This window comes from Triplophysa rosa, linkage group LG19, assembly GCF_024868665.1.
Source record: "Triplophysa rosa linkage group LG19, Trosa_1v2, whole genome shotgun sequence".
Taxonomy (NCBI): domain Eukaryota; kingdom Metazoa; phylum Chordata; class Actinopteri; order Cypriniformes; family Nemacheilidae; genus Triplophysa; species Triplophysa rosa.
In genome coordinates this window covers 16,713,865-16,734,883 of record NC_079908.1, presented here as the reverse complement: position 1 = coordinate 16,734,883, position 21,019 = coordinate 16,713,865, and the positions used below count along the sequence as shown (strand labels likewise).

At 38.1% G+C, this 21,019-nt stretch overlaps 1 protein-coding gene across 2 annotated transcripts in view; it reads right to left on the bottom strand.

Moving 5' to 3' along the window:
* The window catches only part of LOC130569753 (voltage-dependent N-type calcium channel subunit alpha-1B-like), a 102,316-nt gene that overhangs the window by 2,917 nt on the left and 78,380 nt on the right, over positions 1 to 21,019 (bottom strand). Inside the window, exons 29-45 of one of the 2 annotated variants that reach the window (XM_057359584.1) lie at positions 20,779 to 20,889; positions 18,555 to 18,638; positions 17,276 to 17,392; positions 16,509 to 16,574; positions 15,185 to 15,276; positions 13,891 to 14,041; positions 13,487 to 13,614; positions 12,997 to 13,093; positions 7,635 to 7,740; positions 7,257 to 7,364; positions 6,742 to 6,851; positions 6,383 to 6,540; positions 6,114 to 6,228; positions 5,891 to 6,001; positions 4,272 to 4,310; positions 2,456 to 2,711; positions 76 to 290 (exon numbers count right to left, since the gene is read on the bottom strand). In XM_057359584.1, the coding sequence (XP_057215567.1) occupies positions 76 to 290; positions 2,456 to 2,711; positions 4,272 to 4,310; positions 5,891 to 6,001; positions 6,114 to 6,228; positions 6,383 to 6,540; positions 6,742 to 6,851; positions 7,257 to 7,364; positions 7,635 to 7,740; positions 12,997 to 13,093; positions 13,487 to 13,614; positions 13,891 to 14,041; positions 15,185 to 15,276; positions 16,509 to 16,574; positions 17,276 to 17,392; positions 18,555 to 18,638; positions 20,779 to 20,889 (2,064 nt within the window). Of the gene's footprint in view, positions 1 to 75; positions 291 to 2,455; positions 2,712 to 4,271; positions 4,311 to 5,890; positions 6,002 to 6,113; positions 6,229 to 6,382; positions 6,541 to 6,741; positions 6,852 to 7,256; positions 7,365 to 7,634; positions 7,741 to 12,300; positions 12,398 to 12,996; positions 13,094 to 13,486; positions 13,615 to 13,890; positions 14,042 to 15,184; positions 15,277 to 16,508; positions 16,575 to 17,275; positions 17,393 to 18,554; positions 18,639 to 20,778; positions 20,890 to 21,019 lie in introns of both variants that reach the window. The other variant, XM_057359585.1, reaches the window with a different exon arrangement.

The following is a 21,019-nucleotide window of genomic DNA, read 5'->3' as shown; positions in this document are numbered from 1 at the left end:
AGAGAACGCACAGAGAGAGTAAGCATATGTGGAACTTAGAGAACGAAATAAACAAAAAAGAGATCCGAGACAAACCTGCTTGAGCCTGTCGTGTGGTTCTCCCGGTGATGTGGACCTGCTGGGTCCGGCTGACAGGCTGTGGCTGTGTTCATGGTTGCCGTAGCGATCGCACGAGTAGTATCGTTGCTTCCTCTCCGCCTCTGAGGACGAATGATGCTTCCTCTCGTGCGAGCGCCCACGGTCTCGCTCTCGTGCTCGTTCCCTAGGCAACGATTCGGAATTTGGATCCGCTGATATATAGAAATAATTATTATAATAATTGTTTTTTTAAATAATTAATATTAATATTAAAAAAACCTTTAAAATAGTTTACAAAACTTTTTTATTGTTTAAACAACAAAAAGTTGCTGTCTTGTTTTTCAGGGCGGTTTGCTAAGATTAAAATTTTGCCCATAGCACAACCAGAAAATGATGATTTATGACTTTATCCATAATAGGATAGATCACCCAAAAGAAACTCCACCTTTTTTGTTTACTCACCTTTTCTAAAAACCTCAATCATTTGCTTTCTTTTGTCAAACACTAAAGATGTCGTTAGGCAGAACATTAAGGACTGACAGCCTATTCACTTTTACTGTACAGGAAAAAATTAGCTGTTCCTCGCAAAAAAAGAATGTTTTTTTGAATGAACCAGCCTTTTGAGCTAAGTATTTCTGAAACATTTCAATGCTTTCTCAAATGCACACAGCCCTTGACGACCCTAAAAAAGACAACGTGCATGGCCAAGCCCAAAAGTTAGCCTGCTGTTGTGATCTTTCTGACTACAGAGGAACAAAAACATGTTGAGGAAGATGTATGTGGGTATCTGTGTTTGAAACTCGAGTACAAACACGCTCCAGTAAAAGGAGCTTTCAGTGGACTGATGTATTACCCCGTTTTAACTCATTTAAACTGATCTGTGAACAGCAGGCTCAGACTCCAGCTGTCTTCAGCTGAAACGTGTTTACCTCCCAGCACTTTCAAAGAATAAAACTAAGAAGACAATAAGAAGTCATCAGTCAATAACAGGTAGATTACCCCTCATGTTATTGGCCACCAAATACAAAACATCTGCAGACTTTCTTTTTTGCTTCAAGAAACAAAAATCCAAAAAACAAAATCCCTTCTAAAGAGCATTTTCTTGCGGTGGTGCTTTAAAGTCAAAGAGAGAGGTTAACATGGTAAATCTTAAACCAAAGAGATTTGGAGGCCAATACAGACTTTTTACCCTTGATAACACGATCACTCAAGAATATTCTTCCTTGTGTTCTGCAAGAAAAGCTGGGATTTTTAACAAGTATTACAGTCTGATTGCATAGAAAAGTTCCGACAGCATACTAAAAATCCTTGCTGGGAAAAAATAATAGAAACCATCACAGAATTTCTAATGGTTTCCGTTAAAATGCCATTATGAACCACTAGGATTTTCCATTAAAACCATCACCTTTTTGAAGTGTGTTTTTGGGCATTCATTTCAATAGGATTTAATATAAGGATTTAATATCTATTGGTTTCCATCTGCCAGATATCATCCCACCAACAAAAACCATCACATACCAGTAGACACCATTAAAGTTTCTATGAAAACCAATACAATTCCCATTACAACCTAAACTTTTGTATTGTGTTTTGGGGAGGGTTCTATTTTTTTCAGCAGGGATGCCGAAAAAAATACAAATGAATGGTGTCAATTCCAAATACCACTATGACCCATCAGCTGTTTTCCAATAAAACCATTACCAATTTTCTTTATGTAGTCTGTGTCTTATCCCAGTATGATTTAATGGTGCTTTACTGCCCTGCTGAAAAAAACAATAGAAACCACTAAAGAAGTTGTAATGGTTTAAATGGTTATAATGGGACTTTTCAATCATTGTTTTTTTTCACCCTGCTGAAAAAAACAATAGAACCCCAAGAGAAACCATTACAGAAATTCTAATGGTTTACAATAAAATACCATTATGAACCATTAGCTTTTTCCATTAAAACCATTACAAAATGCATTTTTCTAGTGTGTTTGGGCATTATTCCAGTAGAATTAAACATGCCACCAATAGATTCCATCACACACCAGTAAAACAATTATAGTTTTCATTAAAACCAATACAAATCCTTTTAAAACCATCAAAACCATTACAACTTCTTTAATGGTTTCTATTGTTTTTTTAAGCAGGGTGGTCCACTAGATACCATCCCACCAATAGAACCATCACGTTACCAGTAGAGACTCTCAGAAATCTTTATAGTTTCCATTAAAACCATTACAACAGTCATAACCAAATCTATTATATTGTTTTTAAGCAGGGATATGTGAAAATTCAATGCATACTATAGAGAGATACTTTACAAATTACACAGGGTCGATCGTCTGGAAGTTCAGATGTCTGACCAATGCATAGAAGAACATCAACTCCACCTGTAGTGGACGGCTGCTCTTCGCTGATGGCTCGATCCAGTGATTTGTGCTTCTTGTCTCTGCGTCGCTGACAGCGATGATGATGGTGGTGATGGTGATGATATCCTCTCTCCCTCTCTCTCTCTTGACCAAGGATTTGGCCCAGGGCTACCTCGGGCCTCTCCAGATCATATTCGCACAAACTGACCTCCTGCACCCCTCTGTGAGGAGTCAACGAGGACGTAGACCGCCGCATGGGACTCACATCTGTGATCGGCTAAATGGTGGACGGAACGGAAATAATCAATAATAAAAGAGGGATACTTGTAAATGAAAGACATATGAATGAGGAAAGTTCTCAAACCACTACATACACCTGTCACATATACACAACACCAGCTGAGCATGAAAACACACTTCCACTGAAGAGCGACGTTTAGCTCGCTCGTCCGGCGTCACTGTCCGATGCAAACACCGTTTGAATGCTGTCATCGAAATGTCTCTCTCTCACACACACACTGGATGGCCGGAATAGTCGCTGTGTGAACTATCCGCAACAAAGCAGCAGTCACCGATCAAACAAGAGTCAATGGCACTTTTACACTATTTTTGTGCATCACTGATACACTGTTTTTTATTTTAAAATAACATCCAAAGTGGTTTACAGTGCATTCAATCTCACTGTAGCCTATGTGTTTTGTGGGATCGAACCCATGACCCGTTGTGCTGCTAACACAATGCTCTACAAATGTTAACTAGGTTCAGGCAGGCTAGACTCTTCAGAGAATCCATGACTACTGCTTGATGATTGTAATATCTATTTAAGCGTTGATAAAATATCACTCAATAGTGCCACCCGGTGGCACACGTTTGTAGAAACTCTAAGCAGCTGTGCGTCCTCTCTTCCCACATCTTGAAAACAGCTCTTGAATGGATATATCGCCCAAAAATGAAAATTCTGTCATGATTTTCTCCCCCTCATGTCATTCCAAACCTGAATGACTTTCTTTCTTCTGCAGAACACAAAACAAGATATTTTGAAGAACGCTGGTAACCAAACAACATTTTACCAACGTTTTGCCATTTAACCAAACAACTATTACAGTAAATAGCTATAAAGTAGATGTGTGAAGAGGGCACTGCAACCTTTTACAAAACCAGAATGAATACACAACCTACGGAATGACTCACACTCACACTTACAGCACAGCACACAATCATGTTTCTCAGCACCTCACAACATTTAATAAAACAGCACAAAAATAATTTCAGCTTCAACAATGTAAATATTTACTACCTGATTCTTTAGATTATGGCCTGACAAGGTGTGACCAAAAAGTAATATCTCTCCATCAATTATTTGGTGTATTTTTATTCAAACGTAAATGTATTTTTGCAGCATTACGAGTAGCTCCGCCCACAGTTGAATCTTTCTGGTTCAAAATCCTGATCCTCCATTTTGCATATAAACATAAATTTCACTTTGTGTGAAACAAATTACTAAAAACTTTTCATGTCACATCTGGTTGGGACAACTTAATGCTATATACTGTATATTAACGGTCATCGTGAACTGTAGTAATATTTTTATTTAGTTTTTAAACGGCTATACGTATATCATTTTATATTGCAGTTTAGTGTTCACTTTACCAGGCTAATTCTAAAAGACAGCTCGCTTGTAAAAGTTTACTGCCTGACTTTGGTTTTTAAATAAACTGGAATGGACAAAGCACACGCAAGCCAACACGGAAATGGAGTGGCTGGCAGAGGGAGAGAGAGAGAAAGAGACACACATAGAGAGTGAGAGAGCGATTGCAGGTGAAACACTTGTACATACTGCTAGGTACGTTCCGGCGGTGTGGCGTATGTGGCTCCGCTGTTGGGCAGGAAGAGGAAGAGGACACATAGGTGAGGACAACAGCGCACACGGCAGTGACAGTCATGGACACAATAAAAGACTGAGACAGGTGGAGAGAGTTCAGAGCATTGGAAGAAAAGGACAGAATAAGAAATAAAAGAATGATGTCATGGAAATGTTTAGAGCGAAGTCTAGTGTGGTCAGATAATTTTTGCTTTAAACAACAAAAACCTGTTTGCAAATGGGGTAAAAAAAAACTAAAAAAATTTTATTTCCACAATGTTTTAAGGTATTGGAAAACTAAGAAAATATAAATTTACAGTGTTGGTTGGCTGTTTTCATAAAGATGCCGTAAAAGATGTCTTTTTTGAACTGTACTGTAAGTTAAATGTAAATGTAGCTTTTTGTGGTACACACTCTATTGCAGATGCACTGATGCACACCGCAATTAGGGCTGTCACGATAAACCGACGATAAATATCACGTGATTTATGCACAGCTTTTGAGTGAAGTGCGGTAAAATGCTGCTGCATCCGAAAGCCAGAGGGCGCTCTCGTGCAGAAACTCCAAATACGCACTGCAGAAGAAGACCATAACGCGTTCTAGAAACTAGGAAATGCCTATGGACATCTTTATATCACTGTTACTCAAGCCTCATCAGGTATTTTTATGATAATAAAGTATATTTATAATGATAGTGTTTGACGGGTGTTGCTTTTTCAAATGAACATTATAAGCGACTCAAACTCGCACTGCTTTTAGATCGAGCAGCATTTCCTACTGATCCCAGAGCTGTGCTTCACGGACAAGCTACCCATTAAAAAAATATCGACACATTGCGTATCGCAGCTAGCTTGATTTCAATAGGATTTCGTGGTATCGCGATAAATTGTCCTGCAGCCCTACATGTATGTCTGGTTTTCTTTCCTGTGTATGTTTTTATTTTAAAGAACAGCCATAAATAATGAGTTTATCAAATTTTGCCGACCGATTCAGATTTATTTCAGACGGAATCTCAAGAAGAAAAGTAAAAATGACGGAGTAAGAGAACAAATGATGAGAAAGGAGAAAAAATAAAAGGAAGAGAATAAAGAGGTGAAAGGCAGAATAAAGTTGTAAAGGCAGAGAGAAGGTCGAGAGATAAACAGGACAGGACAGAAGACTAACAAAACACCAACAACACAAGACACGACAAAACATACAACAATGATGCTGGACGCATGTGACAGTCCTTTAGCCATGTGGTAAAAATACCAAATATAGAAAAAGGTGTACACAAATAAATCTACATTTAAAAAGCAACATCACATTGGAGAATGTGAAACGTGTAAAACAATACTGTAAAAATACATGTGATCGAAATATAAATAGAAAGGATACAAATAAAGACAAAGAATAAGATATTTCTCTATGCTTTTATGATGTTTTCTTGACAGCATTTATGCACTCTCACGCACATAGACACGTTTACTTATCTATCCAAATGTGGTCTTACCGTATCAATTATTCATCCACTTTCTATAATTAATCTGTTCATTCACACAGTAGAGCATACACCATCCATCCATACGTTTTGTCACGTGGAGGCTTTGAGATACCTGATAGCCAGCGTTAAGTCTGGGCATGGAAGTGGCTCTGCCGTGACCCTCCAGCACGGGGTAACCACCCACATCAGAGTCATTCTCCATATATGTCATTTCTAAAAATTCCTGTAACGTACAAAACACAAACAAAACAAAAAATGTAGATAGTTCAAAGTAGTCTGCTATGAATCACTGAAGATTATGAGAACTTCTTTTGATTGGACATCTGCTGCAGTACCTGAGATGTGGATGTGTTTGGCACTTCATCTGAATGGCCACGCTGGACAGACTGCCTGTTTGCTTCCTGAGGGACATCCCCCGAGAGAGACTTTTTCATGGCACTGCTGTATTGTCTGTGAACACATACGCAAAAATCAATTTTCCAAATGTTAGCACCAAATATTAACTCCCGACAAGCAATAACCAACCTTATTAATGTTTTTAATGTCCTGAAGAAAATAATAGCGATAGGAATAGGAAATAGGAATAGGAATGTAAAGCACTCACATTGTATCCCCATTGGTCATGTGAAAGTTTGTGGGCGTGAGTTCTGGCTGTGGAGTGGAATCTGATTGACAGGGGGGCGGGTCTTTTGGCACTAGTGGTACCTGTTCATGCAGGTGTGTAAGAGGAAGCATTGGTTTGAAGAGGACTCCAACCTTACTCTGGGAAACAAAACAAAACACATCCACGTTAATGAATGAAACCATTGTTAATTGTTTGAATGGCTAATGTTCTAGCTTTTATAAATGTTTAAGCAGAGCCATGACACATGTTAATTTATTCCTTTAGTACGCTATTATCAAAAGGAATTTACAAATTCCAAGGTAATTTAAAGGTTAAATGAAGTTGTACAGAAGATCTACCTGTGTGCCCAAAGTTGGCTGCTGCTGTTGGAGCCTCTTGGCACGGTTTTGCTTATAGTAGTCAAAAATCATCAGGGCAGCATAAACTTTTCCTACTGTCAACTCATTATCTAATGAAAAATGCCACAAAAAAATTCAAGGTTAAATTGTAAAAAAAAATTTGGTCCACTAGGTGGCACCAAATACTCAGAAAATTGAGCATGACTAACAGTACAGGTGGATACAACATTTTTTTAAATAGTTTTTGGCTTTTAGAACAATTAGCTTAGCTGTAAGGAAACATACAAACTAGTGGGCTCCAAAACATAAAAACATAATACAATAAGAATTTCACATTTCAAAGATCCCACCCTAACCTCCAGCTTTTAAGGAATTTCATGGATTAAACAAACACAACAAAATTTCAAGACACTGGTGGTTCTTTTTTTTTTTCTTTAAGGATCAAAGGATCAGAACAGTAATTGCTTAGAGCTGTTTTCAAACAGAAATGAACATTGTTTAATGCGTGTCCGTACATTTATGAGGTGTCACCAGTAAATCCACCGTTTTTGAAGATAAATTAGGCCAGACTTTATTTATTTCCTTCCTCAATTCAGCGTCACACAGGTGCTGAGCCAGAACGCCTGGAAAAATAATACGAAAGATGGTCTGTTACAATTGCATCACTGTCACCCATAATATTCCCTTTGGGGATGTTATTTGTCCACCTTATTCTTTAATCTTATTTTGCACTATGGTACAAGATTAAATAAAACCAAGCCAAAGTCAGTAGGGAAAACATCTGCCAATTAAACGAATGCTTTTTGACTGGTGAAAGAACTGCAGCAGTTAAAGAGCAACCGGTGTGACATGACGGGCGACTCACCCTAAAGTCATTCTAAGCGGGCACTCACCTGATGCCAGCTTAATCTCCAGGGCGGTCCGGATGAGAGCCATCAGAGTGGAGGTAAAGTGAACAGTGTTGTCGTCGGCTATGGGCATGTTCATCCTCACCAGCCGCTGTGAGGTCACAGAAACAGGTGTGTGATTAATATCACATGTACGGAAATGAGCATAACAAATGTCAATGAGAGTTTGTGTGCTGAGGGAGTGAGGACTCGGGCTCTGCAATTTCACTTTCATTGATTGTCATTTCCGTACTCTCCTCAGCACACAAATAGTCTTTTCAGGACATTAAAATGATGAGAGGAAGGAGATGGTGAGACAGTTCATGTTACATTTCATGCACATGGATGCAGACGAGTAATGGAAATGAAAGATGTCTGTTGCTTTTCTCTCGGTTGTAAACAGTAGAACTGGTTTTAATTTTAAAGTAATATTAGAAACAAGAATGAATTAAATAGGGAAATTTGGGATTTAAAAAAACATATTTTAATACAGTTTATATGTAATTTATTTACAATGTAAAAATACCTGTAAAATGGTAATAATCCAGCAGCTGGGGCGCCAGAAAAAATAAATAAAACCTTTTGTATATTAAAATTACATTACAGTATTTTGCATTGTTATTTTACACCCAACCTGTAAATGTGCTGTCTATTTCTGTAATTTGAACTTTCACATATTAAAAAATATGTGAACATTGTATAAAATAAAAATGTCAAATTCTGTCAAATTTGTTTTTTACAGTGATTATATTTGTATTTTATATATAATTTACATTTTGCATAAAAAAACAAAACCCGATTCAGGGGTGGGACCTATTATTTATGGGTATTATTTTTTCTGTATCAAACATAAGTTACTGTGTGTAACATTAATATAGTAATATATAATATAGGGCTGTCAATCGCATCCAGAATAAAAGTTTGTGTTTACATAACATTTGTCTATGTACTGTGCATATTCATTTTGTATTTATAAATACAAACACATACACAAGTATACATATTTAGGAAATATTTACATGTATTTATTTAAATTTACCAATAATTGAAATGATATATAAATGTTTATTAATATTTAGATTTTTCTTAAATATATGCATGGATGTGTATGTGTTAATAAATACAAAATTATTATGCACAGTAAACAGATAAATATTATGTAAACACAAACTTTTATTCTGGATGCGATTAATCGCGATTAATCTTTTGACGCCCTAATATAATAATAATATTTTAGAATAAGCAAATTATTTGATTTCAACACTCAAAACTGCCACAATGCATAAATACTAAATCCACTTAAAATGATCAAGTTAAAATGTGAAAAAATACCACGGCCCCCAACATCAGCATCATTTTCTCAAAAATAACTAAATAAATCTTGTTTTAATAGTTTGTCTACTTCCTTGTTTTTAGTTTTTTATTTTGGGGTGAAATATGTTATGCACGTGTTTGGTTCTTCACGGTTTACTGTCTACATAGAGAATGCAAACACACATCATGTGTTAGTGTGCGTTGAAACATGACGTGTTGGCAATGACGGCTGCTTTTCTTGAGCTTTCAAAGGATAAGGAGCACCTGAGGGCAAGAGGATCAGAGGCATGCTGACCAACCACAACCAAGATCACATAACAACGACAGCATTCACCACACACCAACACACAAAATAGCCGATGCTTCACATTAAAACATCCCAGGGTAATAAACGTTAAAAGGGAAGTGAAAAATAATAAAGAAAACTGAACAGATGTGTTTCTTTGGTGTGGAGTATAAGAACTAAACACCATGCGGAGATAACAGATGCTTCCTTTGTTATACATCATAGTCCGGTTTCCACAACAACTTCCAATAATAAAGGGGGAAGGACGCATCAATGAACACACATCTATGCTTTCTTCTTTCCTCCCGGTTGATTCAGTGCTCTAAGGTGGTGGTTGGGGGGATTTGATCTATTTAGAGCTCGCTGGAGAACGTTGCTTCCTCAAGCTCACACACACATAAGCAGCCCGGCAGACAGACTCGAGCGGGAGTCTTGAACGTTACCCATTCAGACAGCTGGAACAGGGTGTGTAAACTTATTAACTCGAAGGCAGCTCTCAAAGTGGCAGAATGGCCCGAGGGTAAGTACTGTACCAATGAGGCCACTTTCACAATAAACCGTTCTTTTTGGTATTCGCATTTATTTTCACTATTATTTAATTCCTTAGTTTCTGTTGTGACACGAGTCAGGGCAAAGGTTGTGACAAATTTAGCCTCATGCAGATGCCTCGGGAGATTCAGTGTTAAGCCGAGTTTACTGCATGTTTATTCTTGCTCTGCTTGAAAACATAGCTTTAGGCTCTTGTCCCTAACCTTTATAGTAATGCACTGAAAAAGGTAAAAAAAATATGTGTTTATGTATTTTTTAATTATATTTAATTAATTATTTGTTTGAAGTAATATTTTGTAAATTATTTGCATCATATTCTTAGCTTAGCAACTTAGCAAATCAGTCATCGTCAGAGGTGGACAGTACTTAAGTATTTTTACTTTCAAATCAGTACTGTAAAAAATCAATTTTTCTGTTTTTTTTTTAATCAGTTTTTAAAGGGGGGATTTAACGCTGTTTCATGCATTCAGACTTCTTTACTATGTTAAACGTGCTGGCTTCTCGTGCTTAACATGACCAACTTGTTAAAAAACGTGTTGGACGTATGACGTAGTATTTCTGTGCTTGATACACTCCCCCAGCACTCCAACTTGTTTCGGAGAGTTATTTATACAGTAAGTCTGGATCCCTGTTTCGTAACAGTGATCCTATTCCTTTTATTGAGCAACTCTAACGGAAAAACTCGGCAAGGCAAAAGACAGCCCGCCCATGCGCCATCCGACGAGCGATAGTAAGACCCGCCTACCATCAAGATTGGCTGCACTGCGTCAAGATTGGCTGCGCTGTGGGCCTGCAGCTGCAGCTCGTTACACTTGCAATAGTGAGAGAAGTCAGTAGTTTGTTTGTTCACGGCATTTCAGTGATGGATGTTATATAAACGGTGGATATAACGCTGGATTTGGAGATCGTTTGAAACTGATAGATGGCGCGGTCCCAGTGCTAAAAGATGCCGGACATGAACCGCACGCGGTAAGTGAAACTAAGTCATATGTCTATGTTTTGTTGGCAATCTGCACGTAACGTTACGTGCATAATGTAAAAAACACGAAGGGATTAATGCGATGATGTAATGTTATTGTGTGCTCGTTCTCTAGTTCCGTCCCTCCTGCCTGTCTCCAGCAGCTTCAATTCAATCTTTTATTTATATAGCGCTTTTCACAATGTGCATTGTTCCAAAGCAGCTTTACAGGAGCAAATAAGAAAAACACAGAAAGGTAAAACACAGCACAGTGCATGGTGTTTATAGACCAAGCAAGATCATTATAATAAATAATATCTAATAAATAAATGAATAAATAAATGCAGTCTCCCGGTGAGCAAGCCAACACTGCACTGCTTGTGTTTTTCCGGAAATAATCGTACAGCTGTATCTCTCTTTTATAAATGTGATCAAACTAAATACTCTTTGAAGATACAACGTATGCAATACTACTGTATAGATACTCAAGATTAATATGAGATTGGCAGAAACTGCATGTGCAACCCCATATTTAACGTAAAATGACATGTTTTTCTTGTAAATTTGCAGTCTTTTTCTGTAATTAATTTCTGTAATTCACTCAGGATGTTGTCTTTAAAGGCGCAGTTTTTGATTTACAGCGGCCACTAGTGTTGTATTATAGATTTGCAACGAATCGCTCAGTCCAAACACGACGGTAGCCACCACAGTACAAAAATATGTCATTCTCACGTTGACTCAGGGAAGAGATCATGCGGGCATTAGAACGACTGTAGAAAGAGCGATGTCTTATTTATTACATAAAATAAAATGTCTGTGGATTTTAATTATAAAAAGAAGGATAAAAGTCAGGCAGGAGCAAGGACCTGTGTTAATATTATAAAGACTTTCCAGCAGAGATATGTTGTTGTTTTTGTTCTAATATTAGCTGTGTGACGGAGCAGTTTTGAGCGTCATTGTTTATCTGGAACCGCTTTAATATTGTACTCGTCCAGATACTGGAGAGAGAGAGACAGAGCGCATTGGCGCTAAAACTGTAGAGAGAGCGCGTTTTACTCTCTCACTCAATGATGAATAAACTTACATTTAATCCGCGGGTCACATGCATTCTGAACCATAGAGTACGATCCGTACGGATCACGGATCATCCCGCAATCCGTTTCACCACTATACCGCAGGGGAGAACATACAAAACATGGCAACGAATTCAATGCATGTAGGCCCGCTCTGTATGTAGATATAAACATCTTATTCTAAGGTATGACAAACTTAACGGTTCATTACGTAAGGTCTTTATACACCTCTGAAGAAATAGTTTTGTATATTATATTGTATTTCTGTCAATAGATCTAAAATCCTAAAAAATGCCGTATTGTTCCTTTAAAGCAGCTGAAATCTGTATCGGTTTTGGAGTATTCAGCTAAAATCTGCAGTAAAGATAATGGGGGCACGGTGTAAAAAAAGAGCACAGCACAAAACACACAAGAAAACACAACCACAATCAGCCAACGGAGCTAAAGAAGATCCAAGTGTTTTCAGGGAAAGGTGAGGGACGGGCAATCTACCTTGTAGGCGATTCGCGGCGGACAATTCTTTCCCAAACCTAGAGGAGGGGACATGTGTCGAAGCATCTCGTACATATCGAGGTAGGAAATGCGCCCGCTTCACAGGTACAGTTGCAGGGTCACACATATGAGAAGAGGAAATGCCAGGAGGAAAAACAAAAAAAGTGATATGAATAAAACAAAACATTCTTAGTAAGGATTCTGAAGGAAAGCAAAGGTATCTGATACCATCCTCCCTCAGGGGGACGGATGGATCACGCCTGTCTTCAAAGCTACAGGCCGATTCCTGATTTAGGGATGAATGTTATGACATGAGGGTTTGAGCTGGGAGAGGTCACAGTCTGGAACCGTCGTCCTTGCATGCTAGGATGCAATCATAGCTAACCAATCAGATACAGGAACAAAGCAAATATTTGGCAGTAACAGCCTTATTTTGAGAGCGATATTAATGGGATGCTCCAGTTCATCAATATTTACATTAATCAAAGCATATATATTCATTGTAAACATATGAGATTGGTTTGAGACGAAGGATTTTTTCATTTGGCTTTGTTTCCTGTAGTTTCCATGGTTACCCATATTAAAATTAGTAAGGGAGGACGGGAATCGTAATCCAATCGGACTGAACACTATCAGGCATTATATGGGCTTTTTACAGCACCGTCCTCTAGAAGGACGGTGTGTTGGTTTTCAAACCTTATATGCCACCCTGTTGGGGCAGTTCTTTCCTAAGCCAAGAGGGGGCGAGATTACACGTAACAAACTGTACATATCCATATAGCGTAGCCTTCCACTGCAAAAAAAGACACGGGTTAAAAAAAGACACTTTATTCTTAGTTTAAATGTAAATACTATCAATACATTTATTTGAAAACTGAGATGGCTTGTGTGAGTTTTCAAGTCAACATTTTTATTACGCTGACACAGAGGATAGACTTTAAATCCGTTCTGCTCAAGAAAGACTAAAAGCGGATGCCATGCAAAGAAAAAGATTTGCATTCCCCAGCACAGACAAAGCTGGAGGATTTGATGTTAGCCATGGCCGCACAGTAAAATGAGATTTCTGAGACTTAGATCAGACACGGCGCTGCGTTGGACTCTTAAGCCGACGTCTTTCAACCACTTAGTTTCAAGCTGTCGCCTCGTTTTAAAGCGGCTCTGACTGTCAGTGAGGAGTGATACGCACCAAGCAGCAGGGTCGTACTCCCCCCAGACGCGGATGAACTCATCTAGGTGATGAGGCCCGAGAATAGAAGCGTCACGTGTCAGGTACTCAAAGTTATCCATGATGACGGCGACAAACAAATTCAGCATCTGAAGAAGATTTGTAAGCATTACAGAACGAACAATGAGATTAATGATGTGGCATGTGTCATTAGAACTAACCAAGTTTACTTACGAAGTAATGTTTTTCATTTTTCTATGTGCCAATTGGGCAAAGCGAATTAAGATAATGCATTCTCTGAAAACAACTATTATCTTCCATGTCTTCTTTTAAGTGAGTAAATGATGCTAGAATTTTCATTAATTGGTGAACTATCACTTTAAGAGTGTGTGTACGTTTTGAATTTGAGATCTGCTCTCACTAACCAGAAATGAACAGAGGAAGATGAAAGAGACAAAGTAGAAGTAAGCGAAATCACTGCCACACTCTTTCCCAATGGAGCCAGAGTGTTTCTCACACGGTCTGTCTGCCAAACATGCCAACATGATCTCGTGCCAGCCCTCCCCTGTAGCACTCCTATACACAAACACACACAACATCTTTAATAATGTGCACAGTAAAAGACAGCAAGGGTTAACTGTGGATTAATTTACAATAAAAAAATGTATCTGTAATCTTGTTAAAGGGACAGTTTTACTGTAAAGTCAACTAAAGATAACAACAGTCAACTCTGGATTCACATACAATATTTTGTATCAGTCAGTTAAAAATTAACATTTATTCTCACGTTACTCATGACTTTTTCTATGGAAGCATACATGTAGCGATATTCAACTTTGTATGTAATGACAATGCAGTATGTAAAATGGCAACATACTTTACATTTTCCAGACCAAATCTGCAAGGTTTGGAGCAAAATAAAAATATGATATATGATATGACATAGAATATAGAATTTAAATGTACAATATCATATGTAATTTTAACATATATTTTATTTATTCCACTTTATAAGAAAAAAAAAAGAAAATGTATTACCCAAACTGAGCAAATATGATCAAATGTCAGCATGAAATGGAAGTAGCAATTGCATTTTTTTCCGTATCATAATGTATACCCGAGTAAACAACTTCTGAAATGAGAAAAAAATGTAGGGTGGACTTGATTTCATCCATCGAGAAACTTATTGGATCGTTGAAAGATTTGAATGCACGTTTGCAATCTGTCCTTCATTGGAGCCCCGCCCTCGCGCCATTCCTCGTGACCGGAAGAGAAGAGAGGTCGTTTTGAGGGGGGAGGATGTCAAAGTTTTTTATTAAAGATTACAAGTGCAAATGAATTAAAAAAATAATGATATGCACGGATAAATATTTTATAATAAATACTGCAACACTGTGTAAAACAATTAGAATGATTATTTTTAATTTCATGCCGACTTTACATTCATGGGAAGGACATCTGAGATTGCATTTTCATATTTCATATCTTTTTCTTCCACAAACTTTTCCTTTGTGAAAATGTAAAAAGGTATTGATGAAATGAAAGTGAATGGTCACCGAGTCTCCTCGTGTTCAGAAAATAAATGGTGAAATCAAAAAGTCATGAGTTTAGAACAACATGAGGATGAGTAACGTGATTTTTCACCTTTGGGTGAACTATCCTTTAATACTTTTAAGATGCCAGGTTGATTTTTAATTCCGGAAATTAAAGGTGCTATACCTGAACAAAAGCATTAAAGCCTGAAAAAAGGTTTGAAAATTGTTGTGATGGTTGATGGCGGAGTCATCGGACAGCTCGATGTTACCAAACACCTGAAAGAGAGAGAACAGCACATCAGCGCATTACCCAAAAGTGCATTACAGAAAAAGCAAGCAGTTTCAATGTGTAAACTTTCCCTATCGAGACTGCATCAAAACACCTGCGGGTGTGTGTCAATAATTCAGACTGCCTTCAGGGAATGTTACAGTAAGCATCTGCAGTATTAACAAGGCTACACAGACATACAGCACAAACTATGAGTCATGCTTATTCATATTCTGACTTCAATTCAGACAGCACATATATAAATAAACACGCTGACACATCAGATCTACAGTACACAGCTGCAATGCAACGACAGCTAACGAAAGCCATCAAAATAACCTGACAGCCGAAAAAATAACAGATATACATCCTGCGACCACAGACGGACTCTTCAACACGCCATATGCGAAAAAATACACTGATAGCATTGCTTGTATATCTCTAAGTCAACAATGCATTTTAAAGTTTGAGCAGTGCATTTGAAACTTTCACAACTTTAAGCAACTTTTTATCATTTTAAAGCAAAATATATCCTTAAAGTAATGTTCAGGTTTCAGTAGTTAAGCTATATTGAATATGTAAACAAAATTGTCAACACATCAAATAGTTCTTTATTTCGTTTTAATTTTGTATTTTAATTACAAATATACAGGCAAACACAATATGTTAAGTTTGACTTTTATTATGAAAATGATAAATATCCCATCATCGCTACTAAACCACACATGCAGAAACGCATGTTTATGGCAGACGAAGAAGCGATCGTTGCGTTGATGGAAGATTTCTAAACATACAGCTGATTATACAGCCTACTGATGATGTAATTTCCTCCATCCCACAGGATACAATTAGCATTGATTTACAATGCAGCCCTAATATACTAGCTGGCAGAGTGCCATAATTTCCAACACAATCTGGGAGATTGTCTGCACGGCCCTTAAATGAGCAATCAAAGACGGGTTCCGTCCGTTAGACTGTAACAATGTCTTTCTTTTTCATTAAAGCTATGATACGGTAAAGCTTTCGATGAGATATAAAGACCACCCATCTGTGAAACTCTGCGCTGTCGCTTTTACACAGATTGTGGTCATTCTCAATGAGCTCAAGGTCAATAATTCATTCATCATGTTGAAGCACGATTTCTGGAGATGAGATCTAGATCTGCAGTTATCTGAAGGGTAACATCAAAGCAGGGGCGGGGGGGTGTGTGGATGATGTTTTATAGAGGTCTGGATCTCACCTGCATCCCGATGATGGCGTAGATGAAGAAGAGCATAGCGATGAGGAGACACACATACGGAAGGGCCTGCAGGCAAAAATGAAGGAGCATTAAAGGAGTAGTTCAACTTCAAAATGAAAATTCTGTCATTATTAACATGCCCTCTTGTCATTTCAAACCTGTATGACTTTCTTTATTCTGCAGAACACAAAAGAAGATATTTTGAAAAATGTTGGTAACAGAAAACCGTTGGTCCCCATTGGTTGCATTGGTTTTGTGTCCATACAATAAAAGTCAATGGGGACCAATGATTTTTGGTTACTATAATTTTTCAAAATATCTTCTTTTGTGTTTTGCAGAAAGAAGAAAATCACAACAGGGTGAGTAAATGATGACAGAATTTTCTTTTTGAAGGTGAACTATTCCTTTCAAATGCACAAATAGGTTATAGGAATGTTGCTAGTTGAGCTTTTTAAAGAAAGTAAAATTTGACTTGCATGTATGTGTACCCCTAAAAGTTGAGAAAATTAACTTTTATACAAGTACTTTTCAATGTTTTGGGGTTTACGTTTTATCGAACTTTTATCAGATATGCACATAAATAATTAAGTCATCCTTTAAGCAAATGAACCATATTATAAATAATAATTTAGACTTAGTTTTTAACCATGGCTTAAAGCAGTAGTTGGCATTAATCAATATATAAATAAACTTGTGATGCTTGAAAAAGTAACAAAATATTGTCAGTGTATTTTTTTTACATTGGGGGTCAAAGGTTAAGGTCTGACCTTAAAAGACTGGACGAAGGTCCAAAGCAGGATGCGAATGGTGTATCCCTGCCTGAGGAGTTTAATAAGACGCGCGGCCCGGAAGAGTCTCAGGAAACTCAGATTAATCCGCTTGTCCTGGAGACAGACAGAGAGAGATCAGAGTTGCTTTGCTGCATCTTTGTATCTAAATCCGACGTGAGGATGCACCCTCCGTCAGTCAAAGGGTTGGCAACAGCCTCTGTTAGGTCTCTGTAAGCATTATCGATAGTGTTGCAAGATAATGTCCTAACCAGGCAGTTTCCGGTGACAAGCACACTAAACAAATTGCGGAAAAACACAAATTAAAAACTTTATAAAACATGTAAGCTTGTATCGCTTGCCACTTTGTTGCATAGTTAGGACACAACGTTCATCTCATGCAGGATGTTGCCATTGATAACTAGTCTGAAAGTGTTGCTTTTAAAGCTTTTCATACACATGCTTTTAAATAGTTAAAAAAAGAAACTGTGATATAAATATATAAAACAAGAAAACATCCTTCACAGCATAGTCCTGAACAAGCTTGAAGCCTGAACTCAGCGGGTATCAAGGTGAGCAGCAACATTAGCATAAAGATGCCTGACAGAAGGAGAGGTCTGGACAGAGACGCAGGCAGTGCACGACCGATGAAGCCACTTACCGTCTGCGCAGTCCGGTGGGGAAAAGAAGCGGACAGGTGCCAACAGAGATTTAGCATGGAAACAGAGTCACAGTGAAATAGTTAGGAGAGGATGGAGTCTGTCTCTGACACACAGAGACGCGGCTGTCAAAAATCATTGGGGAGATGTCTGGACTGTCATCTGCACTTCAGCGGATAGTTAAATCTTACAACAGGTTAAATCATTAAGGACTAAACAGAACGAATTTGGAATAGAAGAGGTTGCTAAGAGTGAATCGTTATATGAATAATTATATTATATGATTGCTGTGGCGTTTATAATGCACTTTCTGCTTCTAGAGTCTGAAACGCAGTGGGAGATTATGTGCCTGTAATTTTGACCATAGAACACAGATATTCAACACAATGCAACACAAATGTGACAGAGAAATACACACTGAAAGCTCACAAAGAGAGACACTAAAAGCAACATTCTCATCCAAAACCTTAGTGTAGGTTAGAAACCAAGTTTGATTTGAGTAACAAAACGCAAGTCACTCGAGGTCTTATGGGATTCCAGAATTCCAGAGAGATTTTACGTGAATTGTGCTTCAGAATACTTGACAATTTCAGTTCTCGGAAGCTTTGAAATAGACTTACCTTGAGCTCTGTGACTAAGATGTCTGTGATGCTTCCCAGCACGGTCACAAAGTCAAAAATGTTCCATGCCTCCTTCAAATAGTTCTGCAAACATTCATAAAAAAACATATAACAGTAAACTAACAGACATACAAAAACCTAAAAGCATTTGAAATGGTTCTTAGCAGCAACAAAGTGATCTGACATCAACAAAATCAGATGCAGATTGTATACTCAGATGTGTACACAATGCCCCTGAAGAACGATTTTAGGCTGAATGGTTCCATATGAACCTTAATATTTGAAACGTTCCGTTTCACAAAAGATTTAATGTTGTAGAAAAAGCTTCTTTAGATTAATAAAATGAGAAAGAAATGGTTCTTGTATGAAATATAGCAGCATCTAGTGGTGAGATTGCAAATTGCAATCAATGGCTCACTCCACCCCTCTACTTTCAAAGCACTACAGAGGATGACACAGGACTAATGTGTCATCACGTTTTCGCTTATTTGCCAAAGGAGATAACCTATTTACGAATGGCGTTCCTTAGATCAGTTTGTCCGTTTAGAACAACCATAGAAACAACATGGTGAATTCCATGTGAGGGGACCCACGTTGTATGTAGAAAGAAATAGCTCATTCAAATCAATTAAGCTCACTCATATCTCTGATATTTAGCCCATAGATATGACATGGTCCCTCTTTTAATATAGTAAAATAGCTTCTCGTCTGTTTCATCATCCACCATCCACTTACCTTAAGTAAGGGCAATAATAACAGCTGATGTGTGCTAAATAAAGTACACATACACAGACAGCCTCTAACGCAGACTCTGCTAAGTCATGTCATAGATCTTATACGCTGTGCTGATCTGTCAGGTGTCTCAGCCTTGTGCCTGTTCCTCTTCCAAATGCCATAGGGATTTGTCAAGTGCTGCTAGACATGGATCCCGGTCAGAACCGCATGAGCGAGACACGTTCATCAGCCCAGAGCGGCAAACAGGTGGAGGTAAAAGTGAGCGTCACACACCACAAAGGCTCTTTAACAAATGAGCCTCGCAAATGGAGCTTGTGATGAGACCTTATGCTGCGGGTCGGACCAGTCGGCGCTGAGGAGAGATTTATGAAACACCACACACTCGCTCGTACTGTACACCCACACTGACATGCTATCTTGTCACCCACAGGGCTGTCATTACCCTCTCACAGAGGGTGTACCCGTAACCAACAGACCTGTCTAATAACAAAGAGTGCTCCATGTTTACAAGCGAAATCAGTCAGAAATTCAGTGACAACAACAGAAATGTTATGCGGCCAAAGCACAACCCACGTAAAGAAAATAACTCCGCATCTAACTGACATTTTACGGTTCAAACTGAGATGGCGACAAATAGGGAAAAGTTAGGACTACAGCTTTAATGATTATTTATTTATTAGCGTACGGCTGTCACGATAAACCGACGATAAATATCACGTGATTTATGCTCAGCTTTTGAGTGAAGAACGGGAAAATGCTGCTGCATCCGAAAGCCAGAGGGCGCTCTCGTGCAGAAACTCCAAATACGCACTGCAGAAGAAGACCATAACACGTTCTAGAAACTAGGAAATGCCTATGGACATCTTTCTATCACTGTTACTCAAGCCTCATCAGGTATTTTTATGATAATAAAGTATATTTATAATGATCGTGTTTGACGGGTGTTGCTTTTTCAAATGAACATTATAAGCGACTCAAACTCGCACTGCTTTTAGATCGAGCAGCACTTCCTACTGATCCCAGAGCTGTGCTTCACGGACAAGCTACGCATTAAAAAATATATCGACACATTGCATATCGCAGCCAGCTCGACTACAATAGGATTTAGTGGTATCGCGATAAATTATCGTGCAGCCCTAGGTGAAGTCTTATGTGGGAACTGTTTGCCTCAACAAATGAAAGGTGGGGGATTAAAACTTTCACAGAAAATCCTTAAGATTTGATGCCACAAACATTCTCAAAACCTGTAATTATTTCATTCTTCCGGGAAAGATAAATTTAAGAAATTGTACTTTGTTTATCCATATCGACTGAATGAAACTTCCTGTAATGTCATAGCAGCAGGCCAATCAAAACTGAAGCAGTTTCTGTATGCAATATTTATCAAACAGTCTGAGGTTTAGATCATACTGATATTGATGTAACTACTTGAAAACGGAATTTTCCAACACAAGCTTTAAACTTAAAAAATGAGTCTCTCCAGTCTCACCAGAGGGCCGAAGGCGATGACCTTGAAGATGCACTCCAGCGTAAAGAGAGCCGTGAAGATGATGTTCAGCCACTTTAACATGTCCTCGTATGGCTTAGGAGCATCATAAAACTACAAAAGAATAAAAACGATAATGACTCACACTGCATTCTTTCACATATTCATCTGTAAAATAAGCTTTCAGGAACCTATTAGAAATGACTTATTTATAACTGAATATTTGCATACATCATTTTGCTGA